Source organism: Camelus ferus, chromosome 5 (genome assembly GCF_009834535.1).
Source record: "Camelus ferus isolate YT-003-E chromosome 5, BCGSAC_Cfer_1.0, whole genome shotgun sequence".
Lineage (NCBI taxonomy): Eukaryota > Metazoa > Chordata > Mammalia > Artiodactyla > Camelidae > Camelus > Camelus ferus.
In genome coordinates, this window is record NC_045700.1 from 7,764,555 (window position 1) to 7,783,232 (window position 18,678).

Here is an 18,678-nt window from a genome sequence, read left to right on the forward strand (position 1 = left end):
GCAAATCTCAAATTCCCAATTTATCCCTCCCCCAAGGTAACCATCTTTGTTTTCTATGTTTGTGAGTCTGTTTCTGTTTTGTAGATAAGTTCATTTATATTATTTTTTAAGATTCCACATATAAGTGATATCATGATATTTTTCTTTCTCTGTCTGACTTACTTCACTTAGTATGATAATCTATGGTTCCACCCATGTTGCTGCAAATGGCATTATTTCATTCTTTCTCATGGCTGTGTAACATTCCAGTGTGTGTGTGTGTGTGTGTGTGTGTGTGTGTGTGTGTGTGTGTGTGTGTATACCACATCTTCTTACAGCAGTCATCTGTTGATGAGTGTTTGGGTTGTTTCCTTGTCTTGACTATTATAAATAGTGCTGCTATGAATATTGGATGCATGAATCTTTTGAATGAGAGTTTCCATCTTTTCTAGATATATGCCTAGGAGAGTGATTGTTGGATCATATGGTAGCTCTATTTTCAGTTTTTAAAGGAACCTCCATACTGCTTTCCATAGTGGCTGCACCAATTCCATTTTCACCAACACTGTATGAAGGTTCCTTTTGCTTCACACCCTCACCACCATTTGTTATTTGTAGTCTTTTTGATCCTAGTCATTCTGACAGGTGTGAAGTAATATCTCATTGTGTTTTTTAAAATATTTTGTGAGCAATAAAAATACCATCTTTTTTAAGTCAGAATTTTTTTAACTGAATTATAGTTGATGTACAGTATTATATACATTCCAAGTGTATAATATAGTGATTCACAGTTTTTAAAGATTATGCTCCATTTATAGTTATAAAATATTGGCTATATTCCCTGTGTCATACAATATAGCCTTGTAGCTTATTTTATACATAAGAGTTTGTACCTCTTAATCCACCAACCCTATATTGCCCCTCTCTCCTTCCCTCTACCCACTGGTAACCACTAATTTGTTCTCTATATATCTGTGAGGCTGCTTCTTTTTTGTTATATTCACTAGTTTGTTGTATTTTTTAGATTTCACATGTAAGTTATATCATACAGTATTTGTCTTTCTCTGTCTGACTTATTTCACTTGGCATAATACTCACCAAATTCATCCATGATGTTCCAAATGGCAAAATTTCATTCCTTTTCATGGCTGAGTAGTATTCCATTGTGTATATATGTGTGTGTGTGTGTATACACACACACCATCTTCTTTATCATTTTATCTGTTGATAGAAATTTAGGTTGCTTTCATATCTTAGCTATTGTCATTAATGCTCCTATGAACATTAAAAATTAGTATTTTTGTGTTTTTCAGATGCATACCCAGGAGTGGAACTGTTGAGTCATACGGTGGTTCTATTTTTAGTTTTTTGAGAAACCCCCATACGTTTTTCCATGGTGGCTGCACCAATTTCCATTTTCGTCAACAGTGTACAATGGCTCCCTTTTCTCCACATCCTCGCCAACATTTGTTATCTGTGTTCTTTTTCATGATAACCATTCTGACAGGTGTGAGGTGATATACTTCATTGTCATTTTGATTTGCATTTCCCTGATAATTGGCAATGTTGAATATTGAATGTCTTTGTGCCTTTTGGCCAGCTGCATATCCTCTTTGGAAAAATGTCTATTTAGGTCTTCTGTCCATTGTTTTGATTGGGTTGGTTTGTTTTTTTGTAATTGAGGTGTATGAGCTGTTTGTATATTTTGGAAATTAAGCCCTTGTTGCATCATTTGCAAATTTTTTTCCCCATTCTATAGGTTGTCTTTTCGTTGTGATGATGGTTTCCTTGGCTGTGCAAAAGCTTATAAGTCTGATTAAGTCCTATTTATTTATCTTTGCTTTTTTTATTTTGCCTTGGGAGACTGACCTAAGAAACCATTGCTATGATTTTTGTCCAATGTTCTGTTCTAAGAGTTTTATGGTGTCATGTTTAATATTTAGGATTTAAACCATTTTGAGTTCATTTTTGCATACGGTGTGAGGAGCATTCTAGTTTCACTGATTTACATGTAACTGTCCAACTTTCCCAGCACCACTTGTTGAAGAGACCATCTTTTCTCCATTGTATATTCTTGCCTCCTTTATCATAGATTAATTGACCATAGGTATATGGGTTTAATTCTGGGCTCTCTAATCTGTTCCTCTGCTCTATGTGTCAGTTTTTGTGGTGATACCACACTATTTTGATTACTGTAGCTTTGGAGTATAAAGTCAAGTCTGGAAGGGTTATACCTTCAGCTTTGTCCTTTTTCCTCAGGATTGCTTTGACAATTCAGAGTCTTTTATGATTCTATATAAATTTTAGGATTATTTGTTTTAGTTCTGTGAAAAATGTCCTGGATATTTTGATAGAGATTGCATAGTAGATTGCTTTCAGTTGTACGGCCATTTTAACAATATTAATTTTTCTAATCCAAGAGCTTGGCATATCTTTCCATTTTCTTTAATTCATCTTTAGTTCCCTTTATCAATGTTCTATAGTTTTCAGTGTAGAGGACTTTCACCTCTTTGGTTAAGTTTATTCCTAGGTTTGTTTTTTTTTTTTGACACAGTTTAAATGGGATTTTTAAAAAACTTTCTGGTATTTCATTGTTAGTATAAAGAAATGCAACAGATTTCTGTGTATTAAATCTTTGCTAATGGTGCTGGGAAAACTGGACAGCTACCTGTAAAAGACTGAAATTAGAGCATTCTCTAACACCATATGCAAAAGTAAACTCAAAATGGATTAAAGACTTAAATTTAAGACCAGATACTATAAAACTCATAGAGGAAAACATAGGCAGAACACTGTTGGACATAAATCACAGCAACATATTTTTTGAACCAGCTCCTGCAGTAATGGAAATAAAAGCAAAAATAAACAATTGGGATCTAATTGAACTTAAAAGCTTTTGCACAGCTAAGGATACCATCAACGAAATGAAAAGACAACCTACAGAATGGGAGAAAACATTTGCAAATGATGCAACTGACAAGGGACTAATTTCCAAAATATACAAACAGCTCATACACCTTAATATAAAAAAAAAACAAGCAACCCAATAAAAAAATGGGCAAAAGATCTAAATAGATATCTCTCCAAAGAAGACATACAGGTGGCCAACAAACACATGAAAAGATGCTTAACATCACTAATTGTTAGAGAAATGCAAATCAAAACTACAATGAGATCTCATCTTACACCGACCAGAATGACCATTATTAAAAAGTCTACAAATGATAAATGCTAGAGAGGGTGTGGAGAAAAAGGGAAAGGAACCCTCCTACACTGTTGGTGCAAATGTAAATTGGTGCAGCCATTATGGAGGACAGTATGGAGGCTCCTTAAAAAACTAAAAATAGACTTACCATATGATCCAGCAAGCCCACTCCTGGGCATATACCCAGAGAAAAATATAATTCAAATAGACAATGTACCCCAATATTAAAAGCAGCACTATTTACAAGAGCCAAGACATGGAAACACCCCAAATGTTCATCAACAGATGACTGGATAAAGAATATGTGGTAATTTTTAAAATGGAATACTACTCAGCCATAAAAAATGCCATTTGCAGCAACATGGATGGACCTGGAGACCATCATTCTAAGTGAAGTAAGTCAGAAAGAGAAAGAACAATGCCATATGATATCGGTTATAAGTGGAATCTAAGAAAAAAAGGACACAAATGAACTAGCTTATTATTTATAACTTAGATGATTGATTGGTATCTTGAATATGTGTAAGCACATTTGACCTGTCTTTTATGATTGGATTACTTCATTCTGTTAAGTCTTACTTTGTGGTTGGTTTTATTCCTTTGATAACTATGTAAGTTTTAAAAGCTAAAGCTCTAAATTGTTCTTAGAAACAATGAACAGTACATATGTGTATATTTTAAAATGGTTTTATCTCTCAATGAGTTACTCTTCCTAGAATAAACTTTGTTTAGCCTCTCAAAAAAAGAATATCCCCCAAAAATCTTTGCTGAATTAATTTATTCTAATAGTTCTGGGTGAACACTATTGTTTTCAGTATAAAGTATCGTGTCATCTGCAAATAGTGACACTTTTATTTCTTCCCTTCCAATTTAGATCTGTTTTATTTCTTTTTTCTTGCCTCACTGCTGTGGCTAGGACTTCCAGTACCATGGTGCATAATAGTGGTGAGATTGGGCATCCTTGTCTTGTTCCTGAGTTTAGTGGGAAGGCGTTCAGCTTGTCACCGTTGAGTAGTATGTTGGCTGTGGGTCTCTCATAAATGGCTTTTATTACATTTGAGATATGTTCTATCTAAACCAATTTTGGTGAGAGTTTTTATCATGAGTGGATGTTGAATTTTGTCAAATGCTTTTTCTGCATCTGTTGAGATAATCATGTGGTCTTTTTGTCTTTCCTTTTGTTAATATGATGTATCACATTTATTGATTTGCGTATGTTGAACCATCCTTGTGACCCTGGAATGAATCCAACTTGATCATGGTGGATTTGATACAGGTGCAAACTATGTCTTTCTTCAGGATGTGCTGGTTGTTATCCCTTTGATAGGCGGTATGGTTGGTGTTGGTGAATCTAAATTCCGTGCAGGATGTGAGGCAGGACTTCCTCTCTGCCCCATGCCTGTTGCCGCCCTGTCAGGGGTGGGGTCTGCTCCCTAGTTGTTGGAGTAGAAGCCCTGACGCTCAGGCTCTGCCAGGTTCCAGTGCATTTGAGTGTGTCCCACTGGAGGTGAATGCTGAAGCAAGTGAGGCCCACGCAGTGGCAGAGTGCATAAGTGCCACCTGTGTCGGCATCTGTGACTCTGCTCAGAAACAGCCCAAGTTTGCATCCTTTTCCCTGTTATGTTTATCCCAGATCTAGTGCAAGGCTGTGGTGTGGACTGGAGCTGCGGCTGGGGGTCCAGAGGTTGCGGCTGCAGGAACTGAGGTGGCTGCACTGCTGCCTGAGATCTGGGCTGCCTCCATGACAGTCTTCTCCCAGGACCTGTCTGCCCCAGATCTGGCGCTGAGCAGAGGTGTGGGTTGGGCAGAGCCAGGATGCTCTTGGTGGAAGATGAATCTCTGGGTGCTCCTATAGCGCCCCTTGAGTTGCTCATTTTGTTGTATACCTTGTGATGCTGTTGTTGAAAAAGGAACGTTTGCTTGTTACAATGTTGTACCTCTGTAAACCAGGATCTCTCCTTTACCCAGCGTTTTTCTCTTTTTATTTTGAATCACTGAAGGCTGTAGCAGTTCATTTGTTTTGTGACTTTCCCAAACTATTTTTGCATAGACTATATTTCTTGTCATGCATGGTCACTCAAAATCTGTGTGCCTTTGTGGGTTCAACTAGTGTTTTGACAGATTATCCTTGATAGCCAGGAGCTAAAAACCAACAGCAAATAAACAAAGAAACATGACAATCCCAGTCTGAATGGTGGATGGCTCTGGAGAACTCCTTTAGATGAGAACAGACAGACGTGATACTTTATGCATCAGGTCTGCTCTTCTCCTTTTGAACTAGGGACCAGGGTCTCACTCTGGAACACAGGCTGTCATCACTTCAAGATCACTGAAGTGTTGCAGGGGGAGGGGGGCAAGGGCAAGTGAAAATGCCGCAGAGCTTTCCTACCATTTTTTTTTCACTGAAGTATAGTCAGTTTACAATGTTGTGTCAATTTCCAGTTTTCCTACCATTTTGAAATTACCTTTTTCTTGATTTATTATTTGCTTGGTTGCTGTAAACATTTGACTCTTTTCTAGAGTTCTGACAAAGTTTGATTTCAACAGTCTGTGTGTGTGTGTGTTTTTTTTTTTAATATATTTCTACATAGGGCAGGAGTGTGGAACTGCCTGTCCACCCTTTTGCTGATGTCACTCTGACGTCTTCCTTCTTAATGCTCTGTGATGTGCTTTTATCTTTGTCTTGGGTGCCCTTCCCTCTCTCCCTGGAAAGTCTATATTCATCCTCTGAGATCTTGCCTGAATACCCCTTCTTTATGAAAGCTTCCTTCAGACACTGTATTTTGTTAGTCTCTTTCTGTCTGCTCCCTCATTGTTTGTGTGTATACACACTATTACATTCAGTATAACTGTTTACTTACAGTTGGGTGTTCTCCACCAGATGGTAACCCTTTTGAAATTCATGTGGCATTCTGCTTACGTTTTCAGCCATAACCCTTAAGCTCAGAGCCTGGCACAGAGTGGGCCTCCAAACGTGGCACATAGAAGAGTTCAGATTAAAGGGGACACTCAGTGAGGACCAGGTGGATAGGAGCATCCTCTGACATGGTGAGAAGGCTGGTCTTGCAAGAGTATGGAAGAGGGTACACTTTAGAAAAGAGAAATTAGGGTGGATGGTAGTAGATGAGGGGTAGTTTGGATATGTGTCTTCAAATTCTACAGGTCATATGCAGTAACTGTCATTTCCATAAAATAATCTATATGTACGCCCTCAAAGGTAGAATAAGCGTAATGGAAAAAATTGGAATCAGCACGTATAAAATTGTAATGTTAGTTTAAATGGAAGGTGGAGGATTGTCAAGAATTGTTGGTTGACAGGATATTTGATTCACCCAAATAATTCTTATTCAAGAGATCTTTCTTCTCAAGGATGATAAACAATTGAGGTCTCAACACCTTTCTGTTTTTTAATGAACACTTCTCTGCTTCTCCTGGTTACAAACTGGCCTAATCCACTTTGTTGGTCTTGGAGGACCCCTCTGTCCTTCTGGTGGACAACAGCAGCCTCTAGCTCTTGAAGGTGGGAGAAGGCTGCCTGTGTGTTGGTTTAATGAAAGCCACATACATAAATATCCATCAAATACACATTTGGTTACAAGCAAGCATAAATCAGTTTGTGCAGCTGTTTCCTTAATCTGATGATAAAGCGAGTTCTTCGACTTTTAGTTTACTTTGCAAGAAACATTTACAATGAACAATAAGATGGCAGAAATATTCTGATAAAGTTCAGTGAGCTTTAGAGTTGGCATCAGACACTGCACGTTTAGGGGTGAAGTGTCGACCCCTCTCCCGGATGAAGAGCAGAGCTCAGGCGTCACACCAAAGGTTTCCTCGGGCCTCTTTGAAATCCCTCCTTCCTGACTTTTCCCGGCACCTCTGTCCACAGGCAGTCTTTGATTTGTTCTCTGTTGCTGTAGACCAGAGGTTGGCATGCTTTTTGTAAAGGACCAGAGATCATACATATTTGAGGCTTTGTAGGCTGTTGTGGGGTTCAGCTGGCCGGTGCACCGGCGGTAAAAGAATTTACCAAAGACAAAGGATGCAACTAGAAAGGGAGTGCGTTAGGTACACTGCCAGAGACAGTAGCAGGCCACACAGATGAGAGTGGCCTGTGCGAGCACTGAGGTCGATTGCTGAGGTCTTTCACAAGGGAGGGTAACCTTTAACTCCCTGTGCTTACGTGACATCAGGCAGAGAGCGGGGCTGCGGGGGCGCACGATCAGCTCATGCACAATTCTCTGCTTGGTTAATGTTGAGGTAGCAGGGAAGGGAGGGGTCAGTGAAAGGGTGGGGCTGGGGGTTGTGGTCAGGGGCTGTGGCCGCTCCTGGTGGTCAGGCTTCCGGGGATCGTATGGATGATCCTTACCTCAGCTAAGGCAGGGCTGTGCTGGGACAGGACTGTTCTTTGCTATCTTTAGAGGGCAGCAGCCCGGTGCCTGAGGGGCCTTGGAGTAGGAACCTGCCAGATGTCTGTGGACCCCACAAAGGCCATACACTTTCTGTTACAAATACTAAATACTGCTGTAGTGGCGCTAAAGCAGCCACAGAAATTGTGTAAATGAGTGGTTGTGATGTGTTCCCATAAAAATTGATTAATAAAAAACGGACAGCAGGTCAGATTTGACCCATAAGCTGCAGTTTGTCAAAGCTTGCTACTTACGTTTTCTAGAGGTTAATAGAAAAGAGTTGTATATATAATATTTTTTCATCTGGCATCTTTTAATTAGCATAATTCGATTAATGAGCGTCAACCATGTGGTAGCATACATCAGTAATTTGTTCCTTTTTGTTGCTGAGTAGTATTCAGTGGTTTGAATATGCCTAATTTGTACATCCATTAACCTATTGATGGACATTTGGATTGTTTCAGTTTTTTGATTATGACAATGAAACTGCGGTGATCATCTGTGTTCAATTGCTCGTATCATCATGGACTTTAATTTCTCTTGGGATAATACCGAAAAGTGAAATTGTTGGATCATTTAGTGGATTTATGAATGAGTTCTTGAAAACTGCCAAACTGTTTTCCAAAGTGGTTAATACTGTTTTACAATTCCAGCAGCAGTATGTGAGATTTCTAGTCCTTCCTTATCCTTGTCGACACTTAGTTTGGTTGGTTTTTTTGACATTATATATTCTAAAGTACATAGTGAAATGTCATTGTGGTTTAACTTCACATTTCCCTGATTGGTAGTGATATTTAGCAACTCTTCAAGTGTTTGTTTGCTATTCTTGTATCTTCAGTGAGGCGTCTCTTCAAGATAGTCACCATTTAAATTGGGTTGTTTATTTATTTTTGAGTTTTGAGAATTAAAAAAAAAGTATCCTGGTTATGAGTCCTTTATCAGATGATTTACAGATGTTTTCTTCTAGTCTGTGACTTGTCTTTGCTTTTTCTTAACAGTGACTTTTGAAAATATGATTCAATAAACAGATGAAAGTTAAAAAATGTGTTTGCATGTGGATCTCCAATTGTTGCAGCACCATTTATGGAAAAAAATATTCTTTCTTCACTAAACTGTCATTGAACCTTTGTTGAAGATCAATTGACCTTTAACTTGTGGGTGTATTTCTGGACTCTCCATTGATCAGTTTGACTTATAATGATGTAATACTGAACTGCTTTGATTCACATAGCTTTATAATAAGTCTTGAAGTGAGGTAATATATGTTCTCCAATTTTATTCTTTTTCAAGGTTGTGTTGGCTATTCTAGGTCCTTTGCATTCCCCTATGAAGTCTGGGATTTTTACAAAGCATTCTAAGGAAAAACTAAAGGAGATCTAAATAAATGGAGATATATACCATGTTCATAGATTAAGAAGACTCTATATTGTTAAAATGATAATTCTTCCCAAATTAATCTATATATGGTATCTCTGAGGTGTCCAAACTCCTAATTCCTGATGTTAATACCTGTGCATGTTATGTTACATGGCAAAAGGGACTTTGCAGGTAGAATTAAGGTTCCAAACCTTAATATAGGGAGATTTTCCTGGATTATCCGGATGGACCTAGTGTAAAGACATAGGCTTTTAAAAGTGGAAGTGGAAGAGAGGAGAGTCAGTTAGAGAGATGCAACGGAAGAAGTGGCAGGGGAAATTGGAACTGTGAGAGCAACCTGACCCCCTATTACTGGCTTTGAAGACAGAGGAAGGAGGTCATGAGCTAGGGAATGTGGGTGAGCTCTAGAAACTGAGAACAACGCCTGGGTGACAGCCAGGAAGGGAGTGGGGATATCAGTTTTACACATGCAAGGAATTGAATTATGTCTTCATTCCGAAATGAGCAAGGCAACAGATTTTCTTCTGGTGCCCCCAGAAAAGACTGCAGCTCTGCCAACACCTTGAGTTTAAGATCAGGGACCCAGGTGCACTCACCAGACTTCTGACCTATGACAACTATGATGTAATAAGTAGGTGGTATTTTCAGCCACTCCATTTGTGGTAATTTATTATGGCAGCTATGCAAAACTAGTATCCTTTTTATGCTTGTATAATCTATAGCCATATCACTGATCTTATTCTTAATATTGGCATTTTCCCCCTTTCCAGTTTTTTTCCAATTCATATTGGCTAGGTTTTATCAATCTTCTTGATCTTCTCAAAGAACCAAGTTTTGGTATCATTGTTTTTCTCTCATAGTTTTTCTAATTTCTATTTCATTGGTTTCTGATCCAGCAGATTTTTCTCCTACTTATTTTGGGGTTTATTTGCTCTAATCAGAAACAAATGAGCAGACTCTTTGAACACAGACTTCACGAAAGATATACGGATGGCACATAAGTACATGAAAAGATGCTCAACATCATTGGTCATTAGAGAAATGCAACTTGCAACCACAATGAGATACCATTTCACACCCTTTGGAATGTCAAAAATCAAAAGAGCAAAGTGTTGAAAATGCGGACGAACTGGAATTCTCATATACTGCTGATGGGACTGTAAAATGTTACAATCATTTTGGAAAACAGTTTCAGAGTTTCTTAAAACATAAGTATTCCATAATACTAACGTATCATATGATCTAACCATTCCAGTCCCAGGTATTTACCCAAGGGAACTGAAAGCGTAATGTACATATAGGTAATTGTATATGAAAGTTCATAGCACATTAATTTGTAATAGGCAAACTTTGGAAGTAATGCAAATGTCCGTCAGTGGTGAATGGGTGTGTATATTGTGGCAAACCATACTGTGGCATACTACTAAACAATAACAAAGAATGAACTATTGGTCCACACATCAACACTGAAGAATCTTAAAATAATTGTGCTGAACGGAAGCAGTCAGACAAAAAAATGCATGCTGTATGATTGCGTTTATAGAAAATGTAAATTCATCTATAATGAAAGAAAAAAGATGAATGGTTTCCTGGGGGTGAAGTGGGGTGGCCAGAGGAGGGAGAAGGAGACAAGAACATGGACGTGAGTAAACTGCCAGGAATGGTGGATATGTCCATTATCTGGATCATTGTGTTTGGTACTTGGATGTCTACACTGGCAAAATATGACTTGTACATTTTGAAGTATGTTCAGTTTATAGAATATCAATTATACTCAATAAAAAAGCAATTTTAAGATAAAAATTAGTGTGTTAACCACTAAAGTACATCCATAACTCCATTTATTTGTTTTTCAGGGTGGATAGCTGTTCTGGGGGCCATCTGGTTGCTAATTTTAGCTGATATCCATGATTTTGAGATAATTCTACACCGAGTAGAATGGGCAACCCTTCTATTCTTTGCAGCACTCTTTGTTCTGATGGAGGTAAGACTTTAGTAGAACTTTTACAATATGAACTTTTACTTGATTTTTAGATTTATATTTCATTTAGTGTATGAAGAAAGCCCAAAGTCTGTAAGTCTTTTTTTAATTCTTTTTATTGAAGTATAGTCGGTTTACAATGTTGTGTTGATTACTGGTGTACAGCATAATAGTTCAGTCATACATATACATGCATATATTTGTTTTCATATTCTTTTTCATTTTAGGTTACTACAAGATATTGAATATAGTTCCCTGTGCTCTACAGTAGAAACTTGTTGTTTCTCTATTTTACATATAGTAGTTAGTACCTGCAAATCTCGAACTCCCAATTTATCCCTTCCGACCCCCTTCCCTCCAGTAACCATAAGTTTGTTTTCTATATCTGTGAGTCGATTTCTGTTTTGTAAATGAGTGCATTTGTCTTTTTTTTTTTTTTTCCAGATTCCACATTTAAGTGATATTATATGTTATTTCTCTTTCTCTTTCATTCTCTTTCTGGCTTATTTCACTGAGAATGACAATTTCCAGGTCCATTGATGTTGCTGCAAATGGCATTTTTCATTCCATTGTGTGTGTGTGTGTGTGTGTGTGTGTGTGTGTGTATACACATACCACAGCTTCTTAATTCAGTCATCTGTCAGTTTAGGTTGTTTCTATGTCTTGACCATTGTAAATAGTGCTGCTGTTGGGGTGCATGTATCTTTTTGAATTAAAGTTCCTTCTGGAAATATTCCCAGAAGTGGGATTGCTGGATCATATGGTAAGTCTATTTTTAGTTTCTTGAGGAATCTCCATACTGTTTTCCATAATGGCTGCACCAACCTGCATTCCCACCAGCAGTGTAGGAGGGTTCCCTTTTCTCCACAGCCTCTCCAACATTTGTTATTTGTGGACTTTTGAATGATGGCCATTCTTACTGGTGTGAGGTGATACCTCATTGTAGTTTTGATTTGCATTTCTCTGATAATTAGTGATATTGAGCATTTTTTCACACGCCTATTGACCATTTTTATGTCTTAATTGGAGAATTGCTTGTTTAGGTCTTCTGCCCATTTTTGGATTGGATTGTTTCTTTCTTACTAAGTTGTATGAGCTGTTTATATAGTCTGGAAATTAAACCTTTGTCAGTCGCATCATTTGCAAATATTTTCTCCCATTCTGTAGGTTGTCAATTTGTTTGTTTAGGTTTTCTTTGCTATGCAAAACCTTGTAAGTTTAATTAGGTCCCATTTGTTTATTTTTGCTTTTATTTCTGTTGTCTGGGTTGACTGCCCTAGGAAAATATTGCTAAGATATTTGCCTATGTTTTCTTCTAAGAGGTTTATAGTGTCTTGTCTTATGTTTAAGTCTTTAAGCCATTTTGAGTTTATTTTTGTGTATGGTGTGAGGAGAGCATTCTAACTTCATTGATTTCCATGCAGCTGTCCAGTTTTCCCTACACCATTTGCTGAAGAGGCTGTCTTTACTCTGTTTTATGTTCTTGCCTCCTTTGTCAAAGATTAATTGACCCAAAGTCTGTGGGTTCATTTCTGGGCTCTCTATTCTGTTCCATTGATCGATATGTCTGTTTGTTTTTTTTAGACCAATACCATGCTGTTTTGATGACCATAGCTCTGTAGTGTTGTCTGAAGTCTGGAAGGGTTATTCCTCCAGCTTCCTTATTTTTCTTCAGTATTGCTTTGACAATTCTGGGTCTTTGTGATTCTTTATACATTTAACTCTTTCCACATATTCACTAAGTGGAAAATGATGGGGGTTGTAATTAGACTATTTTAATTAAACCATATTTTATCGCAGGCACCTAAATATTATCTGATAAGATTATTTATCTGGTTGCTTTTGTTTTTTTTAACTACCTTTGTGGTTTGTAAACTTGTTCTAATTTCATTTACTACAGAGTAAAATTTGCTCTAAGTTGGGTTTGGAGCAAAATGACTTGTTACAGAAAATTTACAGGGTAATATTAATTTGATGATCTATTCTATGTAACATTTAAGTAAATATTCTGTTATGGAAACGACTATATGAAAGAAAATAAGGAATAATATATGTTATTTAAATTACAATTGTTATAAAATTATTCACAATACTTTTCAGTCTTGAGACTTGATTTATAAACCTGTGTCCTTCTCAAATACAAAGCTTTGCTCATGGAGAAAAAATACTATTCCTCAAAGGACCCCTTCAAGCATACCTAATGTCTTGTGTAATTACCTTAACTTGCTGATGGAAGACTCATCTAATATTCATCCTTCTCTCTGTTAAAACTCTGACACTTTTTTTTTCTAATTATTTTTTGAAGGAGTCTCTTGAATCACTGAAGTCTATGTCTTTAACTCATAATGAATTGTGTTGATGTAATCAAGTGACTCAGGTAGACCCTCCAGATCTGTCAGGGAGTCATGACTTATATTCTGCTTCCTCACTTCCCTACTGAAAAAGTTCACCCTTTCTCTTCTGGGTCTCTTTCCACACTGAACACACAGAATATGGAGGGGAAAAGTCTGGCTGCTGTTTCATGATTGGGCTTTGAAAGTCCCTCCTTCAACTCATGTTTGTTCCAGGTGTAAATTGGTATTCATTTGGCATTTTTGTTCTCAGTTTTTTACTTCTCTTTGTCTTGGTGGGGTAAAACATTGGAATCTTTAGAGCTGCTCATTGAAATACAACTTACATATCATAAAGTGCACTCATTTAAAGTGTACAATCCAATATTTTGTAGTAAATTTCAAATGTTTTCATCCCCTATGCCCCTCATGCCTATTTATAGGCAGTTCTAGCTCCCAACTCTGGCTCCAGGCAATCACTCATCTTTTTCTTCTATCTATTGATTTGCCTTTCCTGTACATTTCATCCAAAAGGACTCCTATACTGTGTCGTTTTTTCTGTCTGGTTTCTTTAGATCAGAATAATGATGTTGAGGTTCATCCATGTTCTAGTATATATCTTAGGTTAATTTGTTTTATTGCTGAATAGTATTACACTGTATGGGTATACCATATTTTATTTGCCTATTATCCAAAAATTTGTGTGTATTTCTGTATCAGTCTTTGTGTGAGCATATGTTGTAATTTCTTTTGGGTAGATGCTAAGTCTTATCATAAGTTTAGCTTCTTAAGAAATTACCATGAGTGGTTTCCATAGTGACTATATCATTTTACATTCCCACCAGCAATGTAGCAGGATTTATTTCTCTACATCCTTACTATCGCATGTTATCTTTCATTTTGATAGTAGACATTCTAGCAGGTGTGAAATGGTATTGAATTGGGATATTCAGCATCTTTTCATGTTATTAGCCATCTCCATTCAAATCTTTTCTCCATTTTCCTCTTGGATTGTTTCCTTTTTATTAAGTCATAAGAGTCCTTTATATGATCTGGATACAAATCCTTCATAAAATACGTGATTTACAAATATTTTCTCCCAGTCTTTGGCTTTCTTTTAATTTCCTTAATGGTGCATTTTGAAGGGCAATTAAAAATTTTGTTACAAGTTTTGTATTTCTCTTGTAAAATTTATAACTGTCTGTTATATTCTTCTTGATGCTATTTTGAATGCAGTTGTTCTTTTAATTTTATATTTCAATTATATGTTATCATTATATAAAAATACGATTGATCCTTTAATATTGACATGTATCCTATGACCTTGCTGAACCTACTTATTAGTCTAGTAGCTGTTTGGATCCCTTAGAGTTTTATTTCATGTATCTGCAAATAAAGACATTTTAATTTCTTTTCTGATCTGAATGCATTTAACTAGCTCACTCTTTCCCTGCTCTCCCCCAGCTACCCTCCTTTTTCCTTCTCTTTTTCCTTCCTGTCTTGTTGGCTAGAACCTCTAAGTTCAATGTCATGACCATTGACATCCCTACCTTATTTCTAACCTTAGGGGGCAAGTATTCAGTTTTCACTATTATGCATAATGTTAGTTGTAGGTTTTTTTTTTTTTTTTGGTAGACATTCTTTACTAGGTTGAGAAAGTTAGTATATAGTCCTAGTTTGTTGCGAATTTTTATCAGAAATATATATTGGAGTTTTTCCAAATATTTTGTCTATATCTATTAAGATGATTGTATTATTTTTAACCTTGAATCTATAAATTTGAATCTATTAATATGGTATACTACATGAACTGATTTTCATATATTAAGTCTGCTTTGCATTCCTGAAATAAATTCTCCCTTGGTCATGGTGTATATTAAGTAGTTGAGTTCAATTTACTTTTATTTTGTTGAGGATTTTTGCATCTATATTCATGAGGGATATTGGTCTGTATTATTATTTTCATGGGATGTTTTGTATGGATTTGGTATTAGCATAACATTGAATGAGTATAACAGAATGAGTTGAGAAGTATTCTCTGTAGAAGAGTTTGTGAAGGATAGGTTTGAAATACTCAATAAAAGTTTCTAGTGAAACCATCTGGGCTTGGAATTTAATTTGTGGAAAGAATTGTGTGTTTGTTTTCACTAATTCAATTTCTTTTGGTCAGTGGAGATTTTTTTCTTTCTTTATGAGTAAATTTTAGTAATTTTTGTCTTCTATGAATTTGACTATTTCATCTAAGTTGTCTAATTTTTGGCATAAGTTGTTTATAATATTGCCTTATAGTAAGTTTTTATTTCTGTAAATTCATTAGTGATAGCTCCTTTTTCATTTCTGATTTTGGTGATTTGTGTCTTCTCTTTTTTTTTCTTGATCTGTCTAAGCAAAGTATGACAATTTTGTTGATCTTTTGTAAAAATGGAAATTTTAATTTCATTGATTTTCTTTTTTTTTCCATATTAAATCATTGGATAATCTCTTCAATTGGAAACATATTATGTTTTATTTTTCTTAGCTGGGAGCCTTTATAGACCTTACTTTCTAAGCTTTAGCTTGTAGTACATTTCATCCAAAAATGTCTATTCTCTCATTGACAAAGACATTTTATATTTTCATGAACTTCCTCTTTTTCCGTTATAGACATGTATGTCCTTAAAATTCTCAGCCTGAGAAAAACTTCCTCAGACTCCTGAATTAGCCAGAAAGAAAATCCATTTCCAACAAGTTTCTTTTCAGCCAACTCTCAGTTCCTGGTTTCCTCTTGCCTTTGCCACCTGGAGCTTCTCATTTGAGTGGTCCTCTGGATAGATCCAGGTGCCTAGAGGCAGGCCAGTGAGGTTTCTGGGCCTGCTGCCTTGGAGGTCAGATTAATTTCATAGATTTTCTTTGTACATTTTTTTTGTTTTCTATTTCATTGATTTCTGCTCTTTTTATTACAGTTTGACACTACATACGCATTATATGGCATGTAAATACATACATAGAGGATACTGCACCTTTTTTTTAGTTTACATATATGTACCGATTATTGTTTCTAAGAACAGATTAGATCTTTAGCTTTTTAAACTTACATAGGTATCAAAGGAATAAAGCCAATTACAAAATAGGAATCAACAGAATGTGGTAATCCTAAAGGACAGTCAGATGTGCTCACACATATTGGCTCTAATATTCTTTCATTTCTGTTGGTGGACATGGAGGGCTGGTATTCAGGTGGTTAAGACCAAGAGTGAAAATAGGAAAGGAATTTATTAGGTACACTGTCATGGACACCAGTGACCACACAGACGAGAGGTGCCTGTGTGAGCCCAGACTGTGAAGGTGCAGGGTCTTTTATTGAGGAAGAGGCTGTGAACACAAAGGGATGGGGAATAGATTTCTGACTGGCTGTAAGTGATGCAAGGGGCTTTGGTATACGGGAGGATAGTGGATTTATGACTCCAGTAAGATGGAGACATGGGCTGACACCAGCAGGATGGTGGGGTTTTTGACTCAGATAAAGAGGAAGTGTGGGCTGGGACAAGTCAGCGTGAGCTATGATGAGGTGAGCCATTTCCCAGGGCTGTTAAGGCAAACACATGTCAGGAAAGGATGTACTTTGTCTTCCAGAGAGGAGCAGGCAGATGTCTAAGGGCTGGAAGTTTGGGAGTCAAAGGGCCTTGGCAGGCAACAGTTGGCACCACAGTTTATTCTACTTGCTCTTGATTTAGTGTTCTCTTTTTTCCGCCATTTGTTCTTAGGGTAGAAACTTAGGTTATTAACTTGAGAGCTTTTTTATATTTTTGTATAAGCATTTAAGCTATACATTTCCCCTAAGCACCATTTCTCTACGTCCCTTTAAATTACGTGGATTTTCATTTTCAATTGGTTCAAAGTATGTTCTAATTTTTCTTGTAATTTCTTTTTTGATGCATGGGTTATTGGGATGTCTTTTTTTAAATCACGAGTATTTGAGGATTGCCTATATTTATTTGTTTTTGACTTGTAATTTAATTCAGTTGTGGTCATAGAACATATTTTGCATCAGTTCAGTTGTTTAAATTTTATTGAGACATGCTTTATGGCCTTGCATTTTGTCTTTCCTAGAGAATACTGCACTTGTTCTTGAAAAGTGTATGTATCCTGCTGTTTGGTGGCAGGTTCTATACATGTCAGGTACGTCATGCTTGTAAATAGTTTTAAGTCTCATACATGACCTGTACTCTGTGTAGTTGTTCTATCAATTATTTAGAGTAGGGATGTTGACATCTTCAACTCTTGCTGTTGAATTGATGATTTTTTTCCCCAGGTGTATCAATTTTTGCTTCATATAGCTCGAGGATCTGTTGTGAAGCACATGTATTTTATAATTACTATATCATCCAAATGAATCGAACTTTTATCATTATTAAATATTCCTCTTTTTCTTTAGTAATATTTTTGTGTTAGAGTCTATTTTGACTGACAATGATATAGCCACTTCAGCCCTCGTTGGTGGTTGCTTGCATGAGCTATCATCAAAAAAAAAATCCAGTCTGTCAGTTTCTCTCTGATTTGAATTTGATGTGAATCTATTCTCATTTAATAAAATTATTCATATGGTTGGGTTTATGTCTGACATTTTCCTATGTCTCATTTCTTTTGTGCCCCTCTCTTCTCTTTTACTGCTTTCTTTGTGCTAAATATTTTATTAGGTACCATTTAAATATTTTTCTTTGTTTATTTTTTGCACCATATTTTTGAATTATTTTCTTATTGGTTATGTAGGGATTAACCCCTATAACATGCATCTGAATTTATTACAGTTACTTCAGATTAATAGTAAGTTAATTCCAGTAAAATATATAAATCTTCCTCCAGCATAGCTCCAGTTTTTTCTCTCTCCTTTGTGCTTTTATTATCACATATATCTTTGTTATATGCCTAATGTACAGTTTCATGATCATTGTTAGTATTTTATGATATTTTTAAATAAAGAGAATATAAAAATATATTCACACAATATTATTTATATATATGTGTATATACATGTATATGTATATGTGTATATATATGTGTGTGTGTGTGTGTATGTAATTACCTTTCCATGGCTCTTAATTTCTTTGTATGGACTTGAGTTGCCATATGGTGTCAGTCTGAAGAAAGTCCTTTAGTATATCTTGTAGAACAGGTCTGTTAGCCGCACATTCTCTTAGTTTTTGTACATGAATGCCTTTATTTTTGCCTTCGTTTCCAAGGGGTAATTTTGCTGGATCAATATAGAATTCTTGGTTGAAAGGGTTTTTTTCTTTCAGCACTCTAGATCTGTCATCTACTGCCCTCTGGTTTCCATTACTTCTTATAAGACGTAAGCTGTTAATCATTATTTTTTCCCTATGCATATACAGTCATTTTTTGTTGCTGCTTTTGAGACCTTTT

General features: G+C 36.3%; 1 protein-coding gene across 1 annotated transcript in view; it reads left to right on the forward strand.

The window, feature by feature from the left end:
• OCA2 (OCA2 melanosomal transmembrane protein) overlaps positions 1–18,678 on the forward strand; it is a 175,198-nt gene that overhangs the window by 109,503 nt on the left and 47,017 nt on the right. The window contains 1 exon segment of the mRNA XM_032479273.1: positions 10,824–10,951. Coding sequence (XP_032335164.1) covers positions 10,824–10,951 — 128 coding nt within the window.